At 35.5% G+C, this 24,691-nt stretch overlaps 2 protein-coding genes across 2 annotated transcripts in view; one reads left to right on the top strand and one right to left on the bottom strand.

Annotated features, from left to right (window-relative positions):
- The window catches only part of LOC149065684 (uncharacterized), an 81,430-nt gene that overhangs the window by 25,781 nt on the left and 30,958 nt on the right, over positions 1-24,691 (bottom strand). The gene's annotated exons all lie outside the window — the stretch shown is intronic.
- Positions 1,581-22,923, top strand: LOC149065685 (serine/threonine-protein kinase Doa-like). Its single transcript, XM_089253499.1, has 12 exons — positions 1,581-1,970; positions 12,842-12,935; positions 15,015-15,081; positions 17,466-17,579; positions 17,665-17,755; positions 17,866-17,941; positions 19,293-19,387; positions 19,492-19,621; positions 20,121-20,203; positions 20,341-20,420; positions 20,527-20,614; positions 20,728-22,923. Exons 1-12 carry the CDS (start codon positions 1,851-1,853, stop codon positions 20,887-20,889), a joined length of 1,200 nt encoding a protein of 399 aa, XP_089109625.1. The 5' UTR covers positions 1,581-1,850; the 3' UTR covers positions 20,890-22,923.

Genomic DNA, 24,691 nt, shown 5'->3' with positions numbered 1-24,691 from the left:
TTTTTCTTGAGTTTTTTTCCATGTATTAAAAAAATTCCTGTGACCTTGCGATGCTAACCCTGCAAACCTTTTATTTCGGTTATTTTTCGGTTTTTATGAATTTTTAAACTTTCTACAGACTTTTTGCCCACTCTGTACATACATATGGTATTTAATTTTACACACACACACAGAACGATCAATATAAACTTCAATATAAGGTCGTCCCAGGCAGTCGCGACATTGAAAATAGCGTCCTTTATGTTGTAATCTCTTCCAAAATTCTTTTGGAAGTCAGTCATGGCATCATCAGATGATAGCAAGCTTTCGATAAAAGCTTTTCTGTAACATCGCTTCGTATTTTCAATTATGCCCTGGTCCATAAGCTGGATAAGTGGAGTTGTATTCGCTGGAAGAAAGAGGCATGTTATTTTGCCATCATCACTTTTGAGTTCGCAAGAGGGTGTGTGTCGGGGCATTTTCCATTAACAGCAGTTTTTCCTGCGGCAAGCATATTATGAGCTCTAACTTGACGCACGAAAACGTTGTGGAACCATTCTGATAAAATTGTTTGGTTCATCTAAGCACTTTTTTGGGCATAATAGTTCACAGGCAATGCGTTCATATTCAAATTTTTGAAAGCACGTGGTTTTTTGGATTTACCAATTACAAAGAAGGGTAATCTATGATTGCCGGTGGCATTTGTACAGACCTTAGCAGTGATCCATTCTTTTTGGACCTTAAAACCTGGGGCTGTTTCTTCCGTTTTTTAGACGATGACGGATAACAGAAACTGACGGTTAAACGAAGGACGGTAAATCTAAGTTTTACTCTATTTGCCTTATTCGTTGGTGATTTTTTTGAGTATTATTAGGCAAAGTTATCTACTCTTCCATAAGATACAGAAATATCTCAAGCAAAGATCTGTCCAAGTAAAGAATGAGGGAGAATTTGTTCGCTCAGAGCACGGGTCGCACAAAGCACGACACCTTACCTTTCGACATTTTTTAGAGATTGCCTAATAAAAAACATTCGATGACCCTCATCGGACACGATGTCCAGTGTTGGTTCAGTTTTGTCGCAAGAGAATGAATTTCTCAAAATTTAATTGAGTGGTGTTTACAAAAAAGATGTCGAATGTAAATGACTCGTATGTCGAGTCGAACCGTGAAGTATTAATGCGTTTCTTAAGTAAATAGATGGAGATTGGTGTATATATATATATATATAAAACAACAAAAGGTGATGCTAAGAATAAGTCGGTGTTGCAAATAAAAGCGTCTCTCGGTATCGTCGTGAGATAAAGTTAACCTTTTGAGATCTAAGAATGACCTTGTATTCAGTAAAGAGAGAGCTGTGTTTTCTGACGCGAATCCAGAGACACAAGCTATTTTGAGTAAGTTTCTCTCTCTTTTCTTAATAAGTTTTCCTTCTCTTTTCTTGCTTCTATCTTCAAGATTTTTTTTTTCTTAAAAGAAATAACAAGAAGAGGCGTTCTCTTTCTCTCGTTCGTAATATGTTGTGTTGCCAAAAGACTTACGGCCTGACGTAAATTGCTGTTCCGTCAGGAGCCAAAAGGCCAATGGATTTTTTTTTTTTGGCCGCCCGTAATACCCAGCAGTTGCCAGACAGATACGAATATACTCACGTTGTGTAGAAGGGTAGAAAAAAAAGAAATATAGCGTGTGTTGTAAAAATCGTAAAAGTACGTGTTGTGTGGGGTCTTCACATGTGTTTGTTCAATCGACTCTGTTATGTTCGATTAATTGTTGTTGTTGTGGATGATCATCGATAGCATTGTTGTGGGATTAGTTTTTTATAGTTGGTGCTGTATGTCATTTTTTTAATGTGTTTGTGGTCGCTGAGATGTGATGATCTGCTCTTGCAATCGTCTATTTCGAAGAGTTTCTAATCGTCGCAAAACGGAAGAGATTCCACTCGAACCACCGATTTCGGATTTCATACCGAGCTTTCTATTATGTTGCGTCGGGGTAAGTGTTGAGGCATCTCATTGTTGTTTCCGTCAACTCATAAATGTACATCTATGACCAGACTCCATCCTATCAGATCGTTACAAAAGACGTATATTTACAATTTGCGAGATAGCAATGTAAACGCACCGAACATTTCAAAGAGCAGCCCAACCTCGTGGAACTATATTTGAATCTGAAAACTATTATCTAACACAAGGGTGGCCAACCTTTTACCAAGCCGTGACACAATCGATATTACTTTCGATGAGCGTGGCACTCCACGAATTTTAACATTGAGACCATACGTCCCGATTTTACCGGACACTAGCATTTTCTCTCCGTTCTTGTAAAATAATGTTCAGCTGTCCTCTTATATTCGCAAAAATGTTCAGTTTGTCACTCTTTCGAGCTCTAAATTTTTTATATTTTTGAATCATAAATTCGATTATCTCAATGCAGATTGTGTATGTATGTATGTATCATATCGGTAGAAGTTCATTTTACCTATACACCATGTTGGGCGTAGACACAGGAATCTGAGGACTCAGGGTGCGTCCCTCCCCAATAAACTTTGTAAGAGGGCTTAGTCCCCCCCAAGAATTAATATATGTACAATGTAATTGTATTATATAATGCATTCCCCTATGTGGACGTCCTGAATCTCATACACACCTACTCATATAGGACGTCCAGAAACTATGCCCAAAGATCAAAAACAGAACAGAAACGCATTGAATAGAAAATAATCACATAGTTATTACTTTGAGAGCACCTACCGTGTTAAATACAGGCTGTCCGAAAGTATTTGCACAGCGGATATCTCTGCAACCGTTGACTTTGCAAACATCCTTTCAGTTACAAAAAGTTTTCAAATGACGTGCAGTTATTTAAAATTCGAAAATTTATTTTAGGGGTCGTACACATAAGAAAATGAAGGAATTAACTTTTTATACATTCCCCGTGTGCTCAAAACCCTAATTAGAAATTTGTTGCCCGGTCTCTCCTGTTGTCAAAAAATTCCACGTTTTCAAGTACAATATTCGCTGAGATATTCGAATTACAAAAAACGGAGGAAAGTTGGGAAAAAACAGCGTTAAATTCGGGTAAAACGGTTTTGTGCAAACAATTTGGACAGTCTGTATAGGTTTGGTAGCCTACAGTAATTGTGGGAAAAAATGTCGCTACTTTTAGAAACCAGAAGAGCTATCCATAGAACCAGGACCATCTTAACCCATGGGCCTATGTGGGCATAGCACGGGACCTCACATTAATAGTATTCATAGAGGGGCTTGGGCTACATGATGAAATCTGGTGATATGACTTTTGAATGTAAGTATGTACATATGTAGACTGTTACTTCCAGCTAAGCATGGGGGGCCTGACAGTAGCGAATTTATAAGGGAGCTTAGCAGGCTATAGCCCAAGGCGGCATGTTCAGAAGGGTGGCAAATTTGAAGCATGAGTAGCCAAGAAAATTAGTAGAATGGGGGGAAGGGCTACAAAATTTGGGCAATCCTCAATAAAATCTGCCTCTACCCAGACAACTAGGGACTAGGTCAGTGAGTAACCAAAACAGTGACTTAGAGAGTTTGCAATCACGTGAGTGAGCAAAAGAGTGACTTAGAGAGTTTGCAATCACGTGAGTGAGCAAAAGAGTGACTTAGAGAGTTTGCAATCACGTGAGTGAGCAAAAGAGTGACTTGGAGCGTGAGCAAGCATGTGAATGATCAAAAGAATGACCTAGGGCATATGTAAACGTGTAAATGATCAAAAGAGTGGCCCATAAAGCAAGAAACCGTGTCAGTGAGCAACCAAAAGAGTGACCTAGAGCGTGTGCAAGTAGTGAGTGACCAAAACAGCGTTCAGGAATGCGAGTGACATAGGTGGAGATATACACGAAAGTCTGGGGGACGGACGGTGATGAATGGCGGGGGAGAGCATGATGATGGCAATATTAATTCATATATACGCATATACATTAGATCAGTCGGCTCCCCTTTGACGCAAGAGAGGAGCAATGCCCCATGCCCCCCCCCCTCCCGTATCTCCACCTTCGGTGAGTGACACACACACATTGTGCACCATTTTAAGTGGCCAAAATAGTGTGAAAGCATGTGAGTGGCCCAAAACAGTATGCAAGCAGGTGAATGGCTAAAAGAGTGACTTATAGAGTGTGTGAGCATGGGAGTGATCAAAAGAGTGATTTGAGACGCGGGTGTACTAAGGCCAAGCGAGTTATAGCGCAGGGTGGCGAAGCCGAGAAAAAAGTAGTCAAGAAAATTAGACTAGAATGGGAGAAGGGCAGCAAAATTCGTGTAGCCCACACAGGCGGTAAAACCATAAATGCGCATCTGCTAATAATATTTCATAAATAAATGAATTATATATGAGTAAAAATATAATAAATCTATATATAATAAAAAAAAATTTAATGACACCGATTTTGGCCCTTTGGAGCCGTATGGGTGGGTGCACGTGTATGTTGACAACGCTGTATTCTGCCAGTACAGGACTGGTAGAGCGAGATTAGTACCGGGTAGGCGCTGGCCCGAACCAAATCCCTAAGCGGTGCAACACATTGTTACTTTCCCTCCGCTGTCTCGGAACACGATACAGATTCGAGTTCCTCGAGTTCCACGGAGGGTTTGATATAAAAATTCAATTTCGGTAGTTCTTTTTTTTTACTTTCTCTTATATTCATAATATAACTCACATTTCACATTATCGTATTACAACAAACAAACGCATTACATGTATCTTGTATGCACCTAGGAAAAAAATATTGCATAAATAAATAAATACAGTCGAATCCCATTATAACGAAGCCTCTCCTCGGTTTAAAAACTCTCTCTCTAAGAGATTGGGTAAGCATAGGAGTGACCAAAAGAGTAATCAAAGAGTGACCAAAGATACTTGCAGCAGGAGGGGAGGGGGGAAAGGCCAAGCGAGTTATAGCGCAGGGTGGCGAAGGCGAGAAAAGAGTAGTCAAGAAAATTAGACTAGAATGGGAGAAGGGCGGCAAAATTCGTGTAGCCCACAGGCGGTAAAACCATAAATGCACATCTAGCCCCAGAACATCATTTTGAAAGGAGACTTATGATCTCATGCCCAGGACCTAGGGTGATGTCTCAGGATGGTCGATGTATTGTGTAGGTTCGCTGGATCGTCTGGTATTATACTGGTACACAGACCTATTTTTCCCATATAAATTCGGCTCTTGGGAGTGATGATCACCCACCTTCTGGATCCGTGCCTGGCTCAGGGCTCCAGCGTTCAATTTTATTTATTTAATTTTTGTTCATTATAAATTTATTTTTGATTAAATTCAATAGGTAGAAAGGGTCTCGCATTTGGATGAGGGGAGGGAGCCCTGAACAAGGAGGGGGAGGCACGGGAAGAAAATATGGTCCAAATCGACCATGGGCTGAAAAAGGTCAAGAAAAACACTGCTTTAATGTGTTTTAAAATTTATCCCGTGCAACATAATTTTTACATTATTTACGTTCGTTACATTATATACATTTCGCTATAAATTTTACTAAATAACGGAAGTTTGCCAGAGAGCCCGAAACGATAATCTAGTGATTATACCACAAGTTGGCACGGGGTATGACAAAGTCGTGCGAGACTGGCTTAACTCCATTATTTTAGCGCGAAAAACCGTTCTTAATTGACTTCTCGGTGAAATGCCAGCAACCAACTTTGCTAAAATAAATCGATAATGGTACAGTAATTTTATCTCATGGTAACTGGTATTCCGTGGAACCCTGGGGCTCCGTGATAGCTTTTTTTTGGGAGTTCCGCATGATCAAACGCCACGGAACCCTTAAAAATCCCGGAACCCAGGGAGCTTTCAAAGAAGAAAACTTCGCTTTTTGCCAATCATTTCTCATATTTTACTTTAACTTCATTTGAATGGACCAAAAAATGTTTATTTCTTATGATCAAACACTCGGTACTCGCAATAGAAACTCTGAAAACAAAATTTTTATAGTAATATTCATGTTTTGTCTTTCTCGTCATTAAAAATCATTTCTTTGTAACGAATTTTTTGACAAATAAGATTGATCACGAAAGACTATGTTTTGCTGACCCAAGTTGAAACTAAACACGTACTTTTAAACAAAGAATTAAACCTTTTCCGCCACATCACGATTTTAAAGATGAACGATTTTCATTGAGTTTAACACTCACTGAAATGGTCTTCAGCAGCCATGGTTTTCTCTTCAGTGGTTTTCAACCTGGGGCCACGTAACCCCCTTGTAGTCCTGGCATATTCTAATGGTGCCACGGGTGAAAATCAAGTGGAAGGAAAGCTATGGCAGTCAGTTAAGGGGCGAGCACAGAGAGAAGTGAAAAAAAATTCACACGTGAAGAAATAAAGCTTTCAAGTGAAATATGGGAGAAAAAAGTGTAACCATGTGTTCAGAATTCAGCAGAATTCTCCATAGAACCAGACCAATGGGCCTAAACGATGAGCTAATATGATTTTTGAGAGTAAGTATGCAAATATGTAAGTTGTTCTATCCAGATAAGTCCAGAACATCACTTCTCCCTAAGGCCCATGATGTTGAGACAGCCCTACATAAAACCCCCCACAAGAGTGAACCTCGCTGAACTCTAGTCCAGAGAACAGCGGAAATTGACCGTATCTATAAAATTTTTGTTCTCTATAAATTTACTCCAGAAAAAAATTTAGTAAGTAGAAAGGCTCTTGCTTCTGGATGATCGTGGAAGGCCATATGTTAGAGGGCCACAATAAGAAAATATGGTTGAAAGGGGGCCCATGGGCGAAAAAAAAGGTTAAAAAACACTGCTCTTAATCACAGTTTCCCAAACTTTTTGCTCCACAGACTCCTTAATTTTTTTTCTCTTCGCCCCCCCCCCCCCCCCAAGCCAACCCATAGGATCCTATACTAAACTCATAGCGTCTACCGCCCTCCAGACCATTCCATCACTCTGCGATATTGGCCACTTAGGAAACACAGCTCTAACTCAATTGTTCTTATCATTTCGTGGTTCCAGTAGAAGAGATATGGGCCGGTTGTAGTGATTTTTGCTTCAAATTTTTCATGGTAAATACGGTGAATCGTACAAATCTATGAAAATGCAAATTTACATAATTAAAGTTTCCTGTCTGCAGCCGTAACTATTCGTCAGAATGCCACAAAAAGTTGGAATGTCTTAATGGAAGGAGATTAAAAAAAGTTGTAAGCAGAAAAAATCAATTCCCCCGACAGTGACCGCTAGAGGATGTTTTCAAACGTAAATTGTGGTGCATGTGCGAATTTTTACAAAAATTATGACCAAACTGCATGAACTTTATGGTAGAAGAGTATAGGCACATTTCCAATTATCCTTTGAGACACCGGTGTCACAAATATGGGGGGTTGCTTTTTCACACTGTAGAATTTTTTCTTTCACCTCAGGGAGTTAAACCCTGATTTAAAGGATTGTGTAAGTTTTGAGTTAAAAATATGATAAATATGAACTTTGGGGGATCTCATCAGAGGGCAGCACTTGAAGTTGAACTTTCAGGGTTTTTTTAAAATTTCTTCCATGAGTAAGTGCCTCCGAGAAAAGTGTGATTTATTACATAAAATTTAGCAATAAAATTAAGGAAAAATTTGTATGTGAAGCTGAATATACCTTGTATCATCTTGACTGAAAAAAAATTCAACGAAGTGAATAAATTTTGCTAAAAAAAAATTAAATTTGAAAAAATAAAGATTTGTTGACATGTTTTTATGTATTTTTTTAAAATCAAAAATTAAAAAACATTTCTAAAATTCTAAATCAAATGAATGCTCATTTCTGAAAGGGATAAAGCCGTTCTCATTTTTCCTCACCAAAGAATATGACGTTGAGTTATAAAAATTGTGTTATGGTGTGAATTTGTAAACTTGTATTAAGCTTCCCCCCCCCCACGAGCTGAATAAAAGTGCCCCCCCCCCAATGCTTCGAATAACTTTACGAGTATGGTTACAAGCACCGTGATTCTACACCACAAGCTTTGAGATGCTCAGCCTTTAACCCTCTAATTAGCAAGCACTGAAATATCCAGAGGAGAAAATTTTGAGGGGTTATGTTTTAAGCAAATGAGGTACACTGAATGCTAATTATGTGACCAAAAAAAATTATTGTCGATATTTAAAAAAATATGAAATGTTGCACCTCGGGGAACACTGCATTTATATGATTTACTTAGATTTGAATAGCTTTAAAATGCATTTATTTAATCATTTATCGTTTGCCAACTTACTTTATTTAATCATTGTTGAAGAATTCAGAGCAATATCTGTCCTCCACACATGGTATTTCTCTCCAAAATGCAAGGGTCGAAAATCGTTCTTGCTTTTCTTATCAATAAATAGGAGACATATGCCCATTTGAGCCATTCTGTGCTGATAATTATAGAAACTTCATGAACACAGCTGACAAGTAAAAATTGAATGTTTAGGAGTTGCTTAGAAGCATCAATGTTGAAACGAGCTCAAAATATGAAATGTGTTTACTTAAAAAAAAAAGTAAGAAAATCATGTTGCTTTTTTTTTCTCTTTGAGAGCAACATTACCAAATAAATGGTTAAAGAGCCTTCGAGACTGCCTCATGGCGTCTATAAAGTTGGGGCTGACAGGGCTCTAGTCCAGAGACACGAGACAATTATCTCTGATCATACTATATATTTTTTCATACTATAAATTCGCTATAGAGGAGCCCGCCAAAGATCCAAGTCTAGAGGTCCTGCTGAAGGATATGAAATGCCATGTTTTGCCTCATATCTTCATTAAGGGGTTTTCGAAGTTTCATAGCTTTCTGATGAACAGTTACAGCTCAGAAACTTCAATTATATAACTCGTATAGTCTATTATAAGTCTGTAAATTCTCCTTTATCAAATAAATTTTCAGCTTATCGTGAAACATGAAAAGATTTTAAGGGAAATGAAGTTTTTTAAGTGACAGACTGTAATAGCTTGCCCATCTTAGGGTTGGTTAACAGTATATTCCCCCCCCCCTCCATAAGGCGTAAAATAAGTTTCTTAGTGTTTAGACTGCAATATATCCTCACAAGTCATCGATCGCAATCATTATAAGCGATCAAATCAGTTCAACATTCGATGTAACAAATTTTTAAACTAAATACCCTATACTTCCTATTTTTATATTACATAGAATTTGTATGTGGTCTGCAAACAAGGCACAAATATTACGAGCACCACGAATTGTGGAATTGTTTTACTAATGCAGAGGTCTTCAACCCTTTTCTAATCACGAGCACTGCCCGCATCCATCATGAAAACAAGAGCACCCTCACGGGGCAAGTTTGGCATACGAATGCATGAAATCAAGATGGTTTAAATGCAGTTTGTACAAGGTGATTCATTGGAACGTCAATCAAGTGCTCGCGAACACGAAATCGGACACGAGTATTGAGCTCTGGATGCTTCCGGGAGCACCGTGGTGAAACGGGTTGAAGATGCCTGTACTAATGTAACCAATATCTCTCATATTAATATAGCCGACTATACTATATATATATATATATATATTTTTTTTTTAACGTGCCTTTCCCTCTCACGAATGGCCCATCACGTTACGCTTACCATCATTTGAAATGAAAACTATTGTGTTAAGTGAACCTATACAGGGTGATTAAATATTTTTCCTTGCCGTATTTTACTGGTGAACCGTTGTTCTCAGTGGGATACTTCTAATTGGAGAAAGTATCCAAATAACGTGTGAAACTCATATACGCCATTTATATTGCAAGGGGTTGTAAAAAGTTACTGAAATATAAAAACTAACTTTTTATACGGACACCCAGTCTTCAAAAACCAAATTAGAAAGTTTTTGCCCTTTCTCTCCTGAGGCCAACGAAAAACAAATTCACGTGTTTAATTGTGATATTTGCACCGATATTTTAATTTAAAAAAAGGAGGAAATTTCTGAAAAGAACAGCATAAACTAACGCTTCTTTCTTGCTGATTGATCTATTTATGCTGTTGTCTCCCAACTTTCCTCCGGTTTCTAAATTCAAATATCTCTGCGAATATTGCACTTCGAAAAAAAAGGAATTTTTTTTGTTGGCCCCAGGAAAGACAGGGCAACAACTTTCTAATTGGGTTTTTGAGGATAGGGTGCCCGTATGTTAATTTTTATATTTCAATAACTAGACAACCCCCTTGCAACATGAATGACGTATCTGAGTTTTACACGTTATATGGATACTTTTTCTAATTGAAAGTATGCCTCTAGGATCAACAGTTCGCCGGTATAACGCGGCAAAGGAAATCACCCTGTATAGTGAGTATTTCTCATTGACATGCTGCTGCAGAAACAAGATCATTATAGTGAGTGCATGCGCTCAAGGCTAAAAAACTTTTGTGGTCCCATTTTCATTTCTATGAAAAAAATGTCTTTTAGTCATAAAGCGTATCCAGAAAGTCCATACCCAGGCCTTTTTCTTCTAGACCGTTTGTTGTGTTGGAACATATTTTCAATTAGAAACGTATCCAAATAATGTGCTCATTTTAGATATTTCATTTATTTTTGCAGGGCTCGTCTATATGTACTGAGATATAAAAGTTAATTTTTTATACACTCACCCTGTTCTCTAATTTCCAATCAAATAATGGTTGCCCGTGTCTCTTTTGAGCCCAGAAAAAAAATCAATGTTTCTGAGTGCAATAATAGCTGAGATATTTGAGATTAAACGTCGCTGACTCAAATATCTCAGCTAACATTACACTTGGGAATATTGATTTTTTTTGCTTAGTAAAGACAGAGCAGCAACTTTTTAATTAGAAGTTTAAGGGAACGGGGGGGGGAGGATAATATTAAAAAATTAAATTTAATATCTTGATACTTATATATGTCTTCTTGTAGAAGAAATGACAAATCTTTAAAATGGGCACGTTATTTGGATATTTTTTCTAATTGAAAGTGTGTTTCTATAACCAACGGTTGAGAATAAAAAAGCCTGGCTAGGGATTTTCTGGGCTTTTTGGACGTATGTTCGACTCGGGTCCTTGGACTAGGGCTCTGTTGGAACACCCTTTAGAACAACGTTGCCCGGGACCGCAAAGTAAAGTTGAGGTGGCTTCTGGCCAAACTCGTTTGGCTGAGGTGTTTCTTATTTTGTTTCCTTGAATTTTATGACGCAAATGAGTTTCGCTTCGCAAAAAACCTGCCGTAGCGCAAACAACATTCACTTAATAATATACCATCATACCCCACAATAACAAACATCCAAAGAATACAACGAACTAAATTTTTGATCTCACCTGATTTCCAATGCATATACTGTAGTGCTATTTTATGCGGCTATAGTGAACTTCGACGAGTACGGAAAATAGGATACAACAAATTTTATCGGCGTCTTCGACTAAAAATTTCATGTATTTTTCTTAATTTGTTTTAGAAATTTTCAGCATTTATAAGTCAGTCTCTGGCATAAAAAACAAGCAATACGTTAAGTCTTTTATCATTTCCTGATATTTAAGTTCGTCAGAAGACGAGTACAACGTTCAAGACACAATAGATTAATCTTGGAGAGCATTATTGTGCCGAGAAATATTTTCGGGTGGGGTGGGGGGGGGCGAATCAATAAAAAAACAGAATAAAATGAGAAAAGCATGTCTAATCTCATGATTTCACACACATCATATGGTTCACTCACATTTAGTGGGTAAGGCGAGTCTTGAAGATGTTATAATATTATACATTTATTTATTTTTTCAAGTGATAATTATTACATTGACGCTTTTTAGTTAGTGGGAAATTAATTTTTTTTCCCGAGATCAGCATTTTCCCATTAGATCGGTTTTAGTGAACTGAATATTCTGTCCATTGAAGTTAATTATAGTTAGGCTTGATTTCATTTCCTAATTAAAAAATCACTATACAGTAGAAAAACTTCCATTTGCATTGCAAGAACAAAACATTCGCTCAAGAGCAACTGGATAAACTTACAGGGCTGCAATATCACTAGAGAGTAGTAAGCAATTACCATAATTTCCATTAAATAAGCCGTATCCAGAATAAGAAACGCCGTTAAAAACGCTGTTTAGAAACGCCGCGGCTTTTCATACACCCCACATAATTTCAATTTCCATTCAAGAACGAAAAATTTATAGAACTCAGTTTTTGAGTTTATAACTTACCTTCTGTTTGCTATGAAATTTTTTTTATAATATTACTGATTAAAACTATATGTTGTCCTGGAGGAAAAAAGAAATAGGACCCCTCCAAGTGTTGCCAAAAAACAAAGTATTATAGGATAGGCCTCAGCTTGGAATTAGCCTCTAGAGCGAGCTAAAAGCTTGGCTTTGAAGAATAAGCAGCTGCTTCATTACGGGAAATTAACAGTACCATTCTTGTTGAGAGAATGAGGTTTTTATATCACACTTCAGCAATAAATTCTTCTTTTGAAACATGTTACAACATCGTATATGCGCAATTCCGAGAATATTGACAATAATCATTGTTCTATTGTAATCAAATAACTATTTCCTCTACTGTAGAGCATTATTTGCTGGAAAAGAACAAAAACATAACCCGTGATCATCATATTCCAAGAATTATTTCTTGAAACTCAGTTGTTAATGGGAATGAAGCCAAATTAGACGTATATCTCATATGCAGTCTCCCTTCGCATAATGGAATTAAATCTAGAATCCACGATAAAAAAATTTATTTTTCATCCTCTTCCAAATACTATTTCTTTGCCAAAAGTTATTTTTTTTCTTTATTTTTCAAAACTTTAATTATTTTTCTCTTTAAAAAAAGTTAATGAGTTCAACGTCCTCTTTAATACATTTAAAAAAATGAAAGATGATGATGCAAATGGCTAAATTATTTTTAAATTTATATAAAAATTTTTGTTTCAGATTCCTCAAGAACCTAATGTTGAAAGACAATTATTCAACGATGATTCTGATGGACATTTACTTTTTCATAAAGGGGATATTATTCAGAATAGATGTAAGAGTTGTCTAAGGTTTTTGATTTCATTGATGATGTATTGTGTAATTATAAGTATGTAATATACAGTGACTCTCTAAATTTACTATCTCAAAAAGGAGTATAAATTGAGAAGAAAAAGTTTAAAGCAACAAAAGCGCTTTATTTCATAATAAGTGTTATTGATACTTGGGGTGTATAACCTCTTTGCTCCAGAAGTACGCAAAATGTGTACCTCATTTTTAACAGTTTTAAATGGTTTTTAATAGTGGTTTTTCAAGTCAAGACCTGAGATAGGACCACACATATGTGGTTTTTTTTTTCTACACAAATTTTCACATACAACACAATTAACACAAATCAATCTGAAAAACTTTTTTTAATAGTCAGTTTTAGCTCAGGTTTAAAGATGTTACGGTATCCGACAATGTTTAAAACGTCATTTTGGAAGAAGGTATTGATTTATTTTATTTTCATTTTTTTATGAAAGCCCCGTTTCTTGTGATTCTAAAACAGGCCTTGTTTTGCTTATATGACGCTCAGAACCGAAGTTCGCCCAATTTAGTGTTGCGTAAACGCGTTCTACGGAGAATGCTATTTTTCACATTTCACTTGAGCTTTATATACGTGATTTCTAAAAAAATCTATTTATTTGTATCATTACAAAATTTTAATACGATATTTTGCCACGTATTGTTAAAATTTTGAACCAAAATCTAAGGTCTATCACACGTATTTGTCTAATTACAGTGTTTTATACACGATATGTTAGATGAAATTTCAAAAATTCACACACGCTCATCAACAGATTTGAGCGTAGTTTATGAGCATGATATACATTTTTTTTAATTTTTGGTTAAAAACTTGTATCATTACTAACTGAATGTACTATGAAAATAACAAAACATTTCATTCAATGAATTTTTTGCAATCGTGTTTTGAATATTACATGGATTTTGCTTAAAATTTGACGTAAAAAGTACACTTTTTTATGGAAAATAACATGAGTAATCCCAAAATTTGCTTGAATGTAACCAATAGGTTGACCAATTATAGTTTTCGCTGTAGGTGTTGAATGGGGGTGGGGGAGGGTCTCTGATGAATAGCGCCATCATGGGCCCCACGTCCAAGTAGTGCACTGAAGCCCCCTACAAGTGTAACACTATTAAACGGACCGGTCCGCTATAGAAAAAAGTGATATACTCTGATTCCCCCGAGGCAAGCACTGAATTTGGGGTCCCATTTTGAACAAAAAAAATGGTGAATTCGGTATTCCCCCCCCCCCACACAGTCCGGCACCTGGAAGACAAAACCCACTAGTCCTATCCCTAGTTTTAGCCTTGCCCTCAAAGATGAATTCACAATGTATGAATTCAAAGGAACATGGCGCTGATTTATATTTTAAAATCGTCATTATGTTCAAAACGAAAAAAATTTCAAAATTATGAATTGTTTCATTTCCCTTTTTTGTGACCCGAGACCAGTTAATGAATTATTTAAGTGACTCGTGCCAAGTTATCAAATCCCGTAAGTGGTCCGCACTCTCAAAAAAGTTTGAGCGCCCTAGTCTACACGTGTCATAAAATATACTCCTCCATCCTGTAAACTGAAATTACTGCGAGGTTCACTTCTCAAATCATGCCAACTATCTGGGACATCTAATTTGAACTTTTTCTTATCAGACAGAATATTTGTTACCCATTCGTCTTACGAAGCGAGATATGGCTCAAGATAATAGAGTTTGTTTGTGGTGTTCATACAAGACTTGGCGATGAATGCTATTTGCGTCACACAATGTTACCGCTTTCCAGGATACGTCGATGAGCCGTGTCTTTTGAGATATCAACGTTCACAAAAACTTCGCAACCTATCTTACATAGCGAAAGCTCAGAACACTGCTTATACTGTTGAATACCCAGACAATTGATTTTTATATTATTAATATTTTAGGGGTGTGAAACACAAATTAACGGGATGTCAATCACATGTTACACAGAAAAGTTTAATTCAAGGTACGATTAACTTCCAGAAACGAATTGATCTCGTAAGTCGAGGTAGTACCACTGTAATTTAAGAGTCGTCTTATTATTTTGCTTTCAGATAAAATCCTCGTACTTTTAGGAGAAGGGACGTTTGGTAAAGTTGTTCGAGCTGAAGACTTGAAAACGTGAGTTATTCTTTTGAAATTATCGATTGATTCATAGCGATTGTGAAAAGCAATCATTCGAACAATAGCCTTACACAATTATGAGAACATGGGAGATACCCGTACCAGGCAGAAACAAACACCTGTGGTTCAGGCTCCCACGAAGCCATCATGAAGTCTGACAATAATTATGAAATCTCGAACTTTATTGGAACTTACAAATAACATTATTGTTTTCTCTTTCGCCATACATTATTATTGCTATCATAAAAGTTTTCTGAAATCATATACAATGTTAATCAAACTTGATTAATTCAAAGTTCAAGGAGACTGCAAAAAAATTCAGAATTAAAACAAATTCGAATTTTTCAATTCATCAATACGAAATCCATATGTTGACAGAAAATTGCAACTAAATCATCAACATTGATTAATGACGTTAGCTGCTACATTATTTTATTATAATGAATTTTGTTACTTTAAGCACTGGTGTGTGGCGTTTTCAAAGGATAGAATTCCGAACCTTATTACTAATTGAGGAGCTTAATTTCAAAAGGGAACATTTCCACAATTATTAAATTTACACAGTAGAAGTAAAAAACATTTTTTTCTCCGGAATGAGCCGTTTTACAAAATTGTAAAATAGCCCAACAGGTAGCATACGGGAGTGGTATAAGAATATTGAAATATCATGGTTTTTTTATCAACATTCAAGGAAATTATCTACATTTAAATTCTGGAAATGTTCCGTTTTTTGGATGAAAATTAGTGGGAAAAAAACCTCTTGTCTATATATAAAAATTGGAGGTTTCAGACTTAAGTCTGAAGAATTGGAAATTTCTACGCCACCTGTTGATTCCAGAAGGTTTCGCCTAGCCAAGGAAGGTACCCTTACTACTCACTCTTGAGTAACATAAGAAACACGATCATTCTACAGTGGAACCTCCTATAACGGACACCTCCTCTAACGAGCATTTTTTTAATTGCATCGACGGGACTCAATCGTCTATTTTACAATCCATTTACTCGTTAGCTGACAAAATTTTGCAGTCCCACGGGTACCCGTTATCGAGGGGTTCTACTGCAAAATTCAATGTTTAATGCAAATACTACTGTAAATACTTTGAAAGCGCTGCTGAAAAATGTATGTCGTTTTGAAAAAAAAACCCTTTAACGCCAATAGAACAACCGCTTTGTTATGTTCCCTTTTGAATGAAAAATATCGAAGTGAATTAATAAGGTGGATATGTTCCTTTTTTTGGTAGAAACGACTAACTTTACATTGTGATTTCTATAAAAAATATTTCCGTTTGAATGAACCCTGTCGCATAATCCGACAGAAGTCATCCTAAAGATTCAGAAACCGTTAAAAAGTGCATTTCGAAAACAAAGTGGAAATGTTCTCTTTTTGAAATAAGCTCCTTAATTTGTCATATGGCCTGGGGTCCCCATCAGAACCTGATGTTTCTGCACAAGTTGCTCAGCGAATAGAATGACAGCACGGCTGTTTGCGTGAGCCGAACGTCGAGGTCGAAAAAAAACAGCACCCGCTGAGTGTCAAAACCTCTGTCACACACACACACAGGATTTTTTAACTTGTAACATCGAAGCAAGGTCTGGAATATCTTGGATTTTTCTGAACGCTTCATGTTCACTCCACTTCGATTATTATTCAAAGTAATCGAAAAAACCGAATTCAACATGTAACTACTACAGCGTGTCCCATAAATTTGTAAATAGGTAAAAAATTCATAAAAGTGAAGGAATTGGTATATTTGGATGCAGTTTGCAAAAAAGTGATTGTCACGAAGGGGGATTTTTTGGTACAGAAAAAAAAATCAGTTAAAATTTTTGTTAATAGAGAGCGCTAAGCGAAAGAAAATAACTGGAAATATGCAAATTAGAGTCCTATAAAATGTAGAGTGTACGATAAGCAGCTCATTTCCTGTTACTGGCGCTTACATAAGGTTTTCATTGCGATGTTCACTTGATTGATGAACTTGTTTCACCTCAGCCACGAATCACCGGCTGAAGCTTTACGAACGTTTCGGACACAGAGATTGAAAGAAGATTCAGGTCCAATCATTCCTGCCGGATTGACATGCAGCGCCCTCTACCGACAAAAGTTTTAACTAATTTTTTCTGTAGTAAAAAGTACCCTTTCGTGAGAAAATAGCTTTTTCGCAAACCGCATTCAAATACCAATTCTTTCGATTTTTATGAATTTTTAAACAATTTACGAATTTATGGAACACCCTGTACATTAAACTATATAAGAAACTCGGAGAGAATTCAGAAAAATTCAAATGAAAAAAACCAAGTTCCACTGTTTACACATTATTATAACATTTACCCTTTTATTGTTTTTCGATGATAATTAAATTAGCGATTTCGCACTGTTCCAGGAATCAGTTGGTAGCCTTAAAGATAGTCAAAAGTCGTCCAAGATATGTTGAAGCAGCTCGTCTGGAAATAAACGTTTTGAAGCATTTAGCTTCGAATGATCCGAATGGAGAACAGTAAGTTCATTTTGGAACACCCTGCACATTTTAGGATTATTTTCTTCTTCTTCTAATTCTAACGTTGATTTCATGTCATTTACAGCCTATGTGTTAAGATGATAGACCATTTCGAATACAAAAGACATGTTTGCATTGCATTTGAAATGCTTGGAACCAGCGTGTTTGATTTCCTGGTAAGATCTAACTAATTAATTAGACCTAAAAAACTAATAATAAATATCAAAATACTTTGTATTACCTAATATTAAACTTTAATTACATTCTATGATGACTTTTTTTACAGATTCAAAACCATTTTCATCCATTTCCCATAGAACATGTGCGTCATATAGGTTATCAAGTGTGTTACTCTGTCAAATGTAAGATTTATTCTAATACCTAATAACATATACATAATGTTGCACTAAAATACAGTCAGACTCGGGTATAATGACTTCAGTTATAACGACACCTCGTCTATAACGTCAATAGTTGGTGGTCAGGGCTGCTACTACTACTACTAAACCACACATGCACCTCGTCCATATTAGTGGTTAGGACTGATTCCGATAGAGAATAATGCCAATGAACCTTGTTTTCACGTCGATAAAAAGGCAATCACATCGGATATGACGACGCATTTTTTGTCGCTTTTGCTTTTATTTTTATGCTTCCCCCCAAAAATAACTAGAATTAGAGCTCATCAACGATTTCATCATATTCATCTCACATATTTGCATTATTAATTTTTTTTTTCCCCATAAAATATATTTTAAATCACTGCAGACTTGATGTAGCACCGTATTTCTCACCAAGAGTAATTTATAAGCAATATACAGGGAGCATAGATAACAGAGCGTACGGCATTTTACTGGCGAACTGGTGATCCTAGAGGTGCATACTTCTAATTAGCAAAGATATCCGAATAACGTGTAGTACTCAGATATGTCATTCATGTTCCAAGGGGTTGTAAAGTTATTTAAATAAAAAAAATAACTTTTTATACAGTCCCAGTGTGCCCAAAAACCCAATAAGAAAGTTGTTGCCCTGTCTTTTTTGATACCAACTAAAAAAATTTCCATTTCTAAGTGCAATATTCAATGAGATATTCGAATTTTAAAAACACACGGAGAATCGAGTTCGAATATCTCAGTGAATAGAAACGTGGAAGACAGAAACGTGGGATTTTTTTTAGTCCGCATCAGAAGAGACAGGATAACAATTTTGTAACTGGGTTTTTGCCAGTATAAAAAGTTAACATTTTTATTTTAATAACTGAACAATCCCTTGCAACATGACATGAATGACATATCTGAATACTACACGTTATTTGGATGATTTTCCTAATTGGAAGCATGCCCCTAGAATCAACGGTTCACTAGTAAAATACCATACGCCCTGCTACTTATACACCCTGTGTACTTGACAATATCGCCCACAGTTGGCAATACTTTGAGAGAGAATTGGACATGTCCCGTATTTATGATCCCAATTTCCCGTATTGTTCTCGATCAAATACGGCCCCTCTAATGATAATGAAATAACTCCATGCATAATATATTTGCACACCGTCTTATTACATTTTAGTCACGTAAGATCTTGAAAACGTCAACCTCGGTTGTAACGACAAAATTTCTCGGAATCTTCGATTTCGTTATAACAGAATTTGACTTGTATGTGCCACGTAATTTTTTATTAATCCAGATACTTTTTTTTTGCTCGTATTTGCAGTCCTACATGATCTTCATTTGACTCATACTGATCTCAAACCTGAAAATATTTTGTTCATTAATGCAGATTACGAGACAAAATATAACCAAAAGAAGGCAAGCATACTTTAAATATTATTTTATGGCAACCACAACAATGAAGTGTAGTGCGTATTATGTGTATGATATTGATGTGACAAGAGATTAATTTTTATTCGTAGAATAAAGAGGTAAAGCGTGTTAAAGATACGAATATCAAGCTGATTGATTTTGGATCTGCAACTTTCGATAATGAATATCATTCGACCATAGTTTCGACTCGCCATTACCGTGCTCCGGAAATTATATTAGGTAATATTCACGCTAAAAAACATATTTTCCTTTATAATAATGCCTCAACTATCAAAAAATTATTATTTATGGCATACATGCTTAACCTAAAGTCCTCGGAGTCATCTGATGTGCCCCGCGACCTCAGACCTAATTTTGTAAAAATGAACCAAGCGACAAATAAATAGATCACTTAAGTGACCCTCAGCACAGTCCCATATCCCTCAAGTGACCCGGTGTTCATTTTCAGATCACTTAAGTGACCTGAAGCAGCCTCTCCCAATGATTATTGGGGGGGGGGGGGGAGCTTCTCAATAATTGATGAGCATACAATGCAACACACACTTCCCCCTCCTACATACGGGCGTATATACGAGACGATTGACAAGTTTCAGCCCCTCGATGTTTCCTTCATATTGGCGCCCGTGCCCACAGCCCTGCTTCAGATCACTTAATAAAGTGACCCGCACTCTCCTAAAGGTTGAGCACCCTTGATTCATGGCATATTTATCATTTACAGAACTTGGCTGGTCCCAACCTTGTGATGTCTGGAGTATCGGCTGTATTCTATTTGAATTATATCTGGGCAAGACACTTTTCCAGGTACTAAATATGAATTATTTGATATTTTTCTACTTTTTGTCACAGCATACAATAGCCGTAAAAAAAATTATGATTTTCTAAAACGTGCCTCAAATTGAATTTTAAGTTTTACTTTTCTTTATATTTACTCATTTAAGACTCATGACAACAAAGAGCATTTAGCAATGATGGAGAAAATTATCGGGCCAGTGCCAAGACATTTAAAAAAGAAGAGCAAGTGAGCTTTTTATGATAATCAAAGATTCATTAATTATAATTGATGTGGTAGAAAAAAATCGTATTTTTTAATACAAAATAATTTTTTTTTTCATTTTTTTTTTCAGAACAAAATATTTTTATCGAGGGAATTTAGATTGGAATGATAGGATACCATCTGCAAGATACGTTCGAGAAAAATGTCGGCCCTTGAAGGTATGCTTCCAAAATGCTCCAATGTTTTAACAGTCAATAAGTAGTTGGAAGGAATCTCTACCATTGATACCAAATTTTCATATGGACCAATTTCATATTCGATTCTATTTTAGAAATACATGCTATCAAACTCGGAGGAACATCACCAGCTGTTTGATCTGATGGCTCAAATGTTGCAGTACGAACCTTGTGAACGGATCACCCTACCAGCAGCGTTAAATCACCCTTTCTTCGATGCTCTACCACCTCAGCTCAAACTTCATACATTTGTTTGAAAAACATCGCTTTTTTTGCACTATCAAATAAGATCTCATTGTAAAATATACAAGTGGCGGCTGTATAAAATAACGAGTTGATGAATCAGGGGCGCGTACTCAGGATCTAAGTTTGGAGGGGCCCATAAAAGGCTTGGAGGAGGACACAAAAGTGTTCAACCCGACAAATTTTCAGTTACCACCCTTCAAAGAGCGTTTCGAAATTGGTTAAAATAGCATATAAAAGATTTGCTTTCGATATTTTATTTTTTTTACTGAAATATTAAACTTTTTTTTTTAATTTATGGTCGGCTTGGGGGAAGGGCACGGCCCCCCCCCCATTCCCCCCGCGTAAGCCTCTGTGATGAATATATGGTTCTTTTTCCATACATCATTATACAAACGTTAGCGAACGTCGCTATGGGTATTTACAGTTACCTCGTATTCCAGCAACTCGTACAACTAGAAAACACCCTGCATCTTGAATATACAGTCAAACCTCGTTAGTGGGTCACTCGGATAACGCGTCACTCCGCTTACCGGGTCACTTGTTTTTAATTCCCGATTGTATATATTTACAACGTTCTATGTTATTAAAATCCTAAAAATGCGTCTCCACGCTCCTCTTAAGGGAGTCACTTTCGTGATTTCTTGGCATTCGTTTCTTTCAATTTTGTATTTTCTCTAAATTTTGAACTCTAACACTTTTTTTTTCTCGATTATGGGAAAGTAGGCATTATGGACATGATATTGTTAAGTCATTTTTATTGTTCATCGACAATGTTTCGGTAGATATTGCAGCTTATAATGCTTTCCTCATTAAGAAATGATAGCAAAAGCATATTAATTCAAAATTTCCTTGAAAAATTAACGAAAATTAGTTTTAAAACTCTTTGTGTTCATGGATAATTTTTCAATTTGAATTCACATTTATAGTTGATGTCTAATAAATGTTTTTTTTTTTAGCACAAAACTATAAAAGGCTACTGCAGTCAAAATGACCTTACCTTAGGCTTTTGTGAAATTCCACGAACTCGTGGTGGAAAAGAAAATTAATGTATATAATATAAATTAATATAGTTAAACACACGTGAATAATTATAATTAAACGTAAATTATAAATTTCCAAGACTGAACACATTTCAATGACGAAAACTTGGTTTTATGTGCATGAATGCATTAACGGGATATAAGAAGTAGCAAAGCATGGCTTACTTCGTTTGTCGGGTCACTTCGCTCACGGGGTCATGTTTTTGCTCTCTAAAGAGTGACCCATTAACGAGGTTTCAATGTATATCTGAATATGGCATTTCGATTCGCTTACAATATTGAGTATCAAGTTGTGCATGCTATGTAGTTTACGCTAGTGGATTTATTAAAAAATATTGATTAAAACACATTTTCAACATGAAAGTAATTTCTGTTCTTTTAAAAAACTTGAAAAAAATTTGAAATTTCAGTCGTTTTAGAGCATGATGCGCATGCATTATTGTTTAAATACCCATTTAAAATATTATAACATACCGTATTTTTTCGCATTTTGTTTGCTTATGCAAATCACATGCAAGAAACTCAGGGGTTAATAAAAACGGGTTCAAAAGATCGAAATTGACTACCTCACAAATGATCTCTGTCACATCATCCATCCATTGAAATCATGTTTGTTCATTATTTAAATCATGTAAGTTATCAACATACTCGCGTATTGAGAAAAAATTACTTGAAAATTTTTCATTTTTATCACAAAATTATTGATGACAATGATTTTTTTATATTTTAGTATGATTATTGTGATTATCGTTATACGTATATACACAGTATTTGCCGCATGCTAATCAAAATATTGTTTTGTTCCCATTGTTGCATTCCATTAATAGTAGTTGAGCGTTGTTTGTATGGAAACGGAAGATTATAGAAGCTTCCGATATTATATATAGTTTCATTTCATTCAATGAATGATGATATAACGTGAATATTAACGCGTTCTTTGCTGTCTTTTTACTTGCAACTATTAGTTGTTGTGTTGAAACTGTAAATAAATCCGTTCATCTGGTCTCTGTGTATAGTTTATTAAAAAGATTTTTTTAACCGAGTAGAAATCCAAAAGTGCAGTAAAAATATGCTTTTGGCATCAAGAAATGTTCAAAGTTTATTTTCAACAGAAAACAAAAAAGACGTGATCACATGAAACAGTAAGATTACCCGTAACAGATTTCCGGGATCAGGCGAATCTAGATGTTAAAATATATCAACTGTCAATTCACTTCAATTTAAAACACTTCATTTCTGATTTTAATAAATTTCCAATCTTCCATTGATTTTCCAATTTTTCGTAAAAATGAAAGCATTAGAGAAAATGGACATTTAGAAGCAACAAATATTAAACTTTAAAAAATTGAAAGAAATATTCGTACACACACATATATCTATAGGAAGCCGAATGAAAACTAAAAAAATATGTGATTAAATTTTCATAATTTTGTTAAAGAAGTGAAAATTTTTTCTGCTAATTAAGAGCAAGATGAGTATTAAATGAAAAAATATATTTTTTTTTCATTTTAATCTAATGGTTTGTTTAATTTTCAAGTTGAACTGAGTGTTTTTCTTCATTTACCTGTAAGTGACAATGAAAATGTATCTAGTACTGAAGATTTCAATTAAGTTACTGACAGTGCATTCATTGGCTAGGCTTTTTTCCTAAGAGAATATAATAGGGTACCATAAAAACAGAAAAAATACACTATATTGTTCGAATATAATATCAACTGCAAGACAAATAAATATTTTCATTCCAATAATGGTCCATTCACTTCTTTATATTACTACCTTCAACCATATTTATTAATAGTAAGTTTCACAGTTTTTTTAATTTTTAGTGTTTGATACTCATAAAGTATTTTAAAAAACCAGTTCGATAGACAATAAAAAACAAATCAGTTATATACATATTCAAATTATACCAAAATTTAAAAAATATATTTAAATTAAAAGTATTCGATACACAGAAATAAGACCAGGAAAAGATTCATAGATTCATTAAGAAAGCTAAAAATGCCCAACCTTGTATAGAAAGACGCCTTAATTTAATTCCTTACTTTCTGTATTCAAACCAATTTATTTGAAACTACTGCAAGACTAACGATCTGCTATCCATCTTCATTATCATTTACAACCGAATTTTTTAATGGCCAGTTTCAGAATTTTTCGATTTTCAATATCTCTGATAACTCTATTTGTATTTAAAAAAACCAATTCGATAGAAAATACAAAACCAATCAGTTATATGCATTCAACAATGGGAATGTGCACGCAAATTTAAAAAAAAACACATTTTCGAATTTTTCAAACACTAAAATTTTCTGCGTCTGTGTTCGTTTTGGTTTTACCTGCACTAGAGGTATTTTTAACAAATTTTTAATATAAACTGCTGGCAAGCATTATTATACAGTCACTCTTAGTTTACGAACTTGCGAGTCGTTCCTGGAGTCCATTCGTATTTCGAATTGTTCGTACACCGAAAAAATGTAAAATGAATTCATCCGTTCCTGGCACTCAGAATTTCTTTTAGTAAGGATTTTTGCAGCAGCTCTTGTGCATAACGTGAAATCCATGAAAATAATAAGTGACTTTAAACATAACTACAGTATGAAAGAGACAAAATGAAAAAGATGCTAAGGCCATATGTCTGGTTTCATTAATATCATCTATAATCCCAATGTCAAAGCCCTCAAAATCTCAGCCCACAACACAATCTGGACAAAATATCCTCCAAGCCAAATTCATATTTTTGCTAAGCTTTGTCAATGATTGCAAAATGCAATTC

The sequence above is a fragment of the Pholcus phalangioides genome, unplaced genomic scaffold (assembly GCF_987345545.1).
Source record: "Pholcus phalangioides strain wild (caught in Gottingen) unplaced genomic scaffold, Ppha-v1.0 ptg000039l_1, whole genome shotgun sequence".
Taxonomy (NCBI): domain Eukaryota; kingdom Metazoa; phylum Arthropoda; class Arachnida; order Araneae; family Pholcidae; genus Pholcus; species Pholcus phalangioides.
This window is presented reverse-complemented; position numbering and strand designations above follow the sequence as displayed.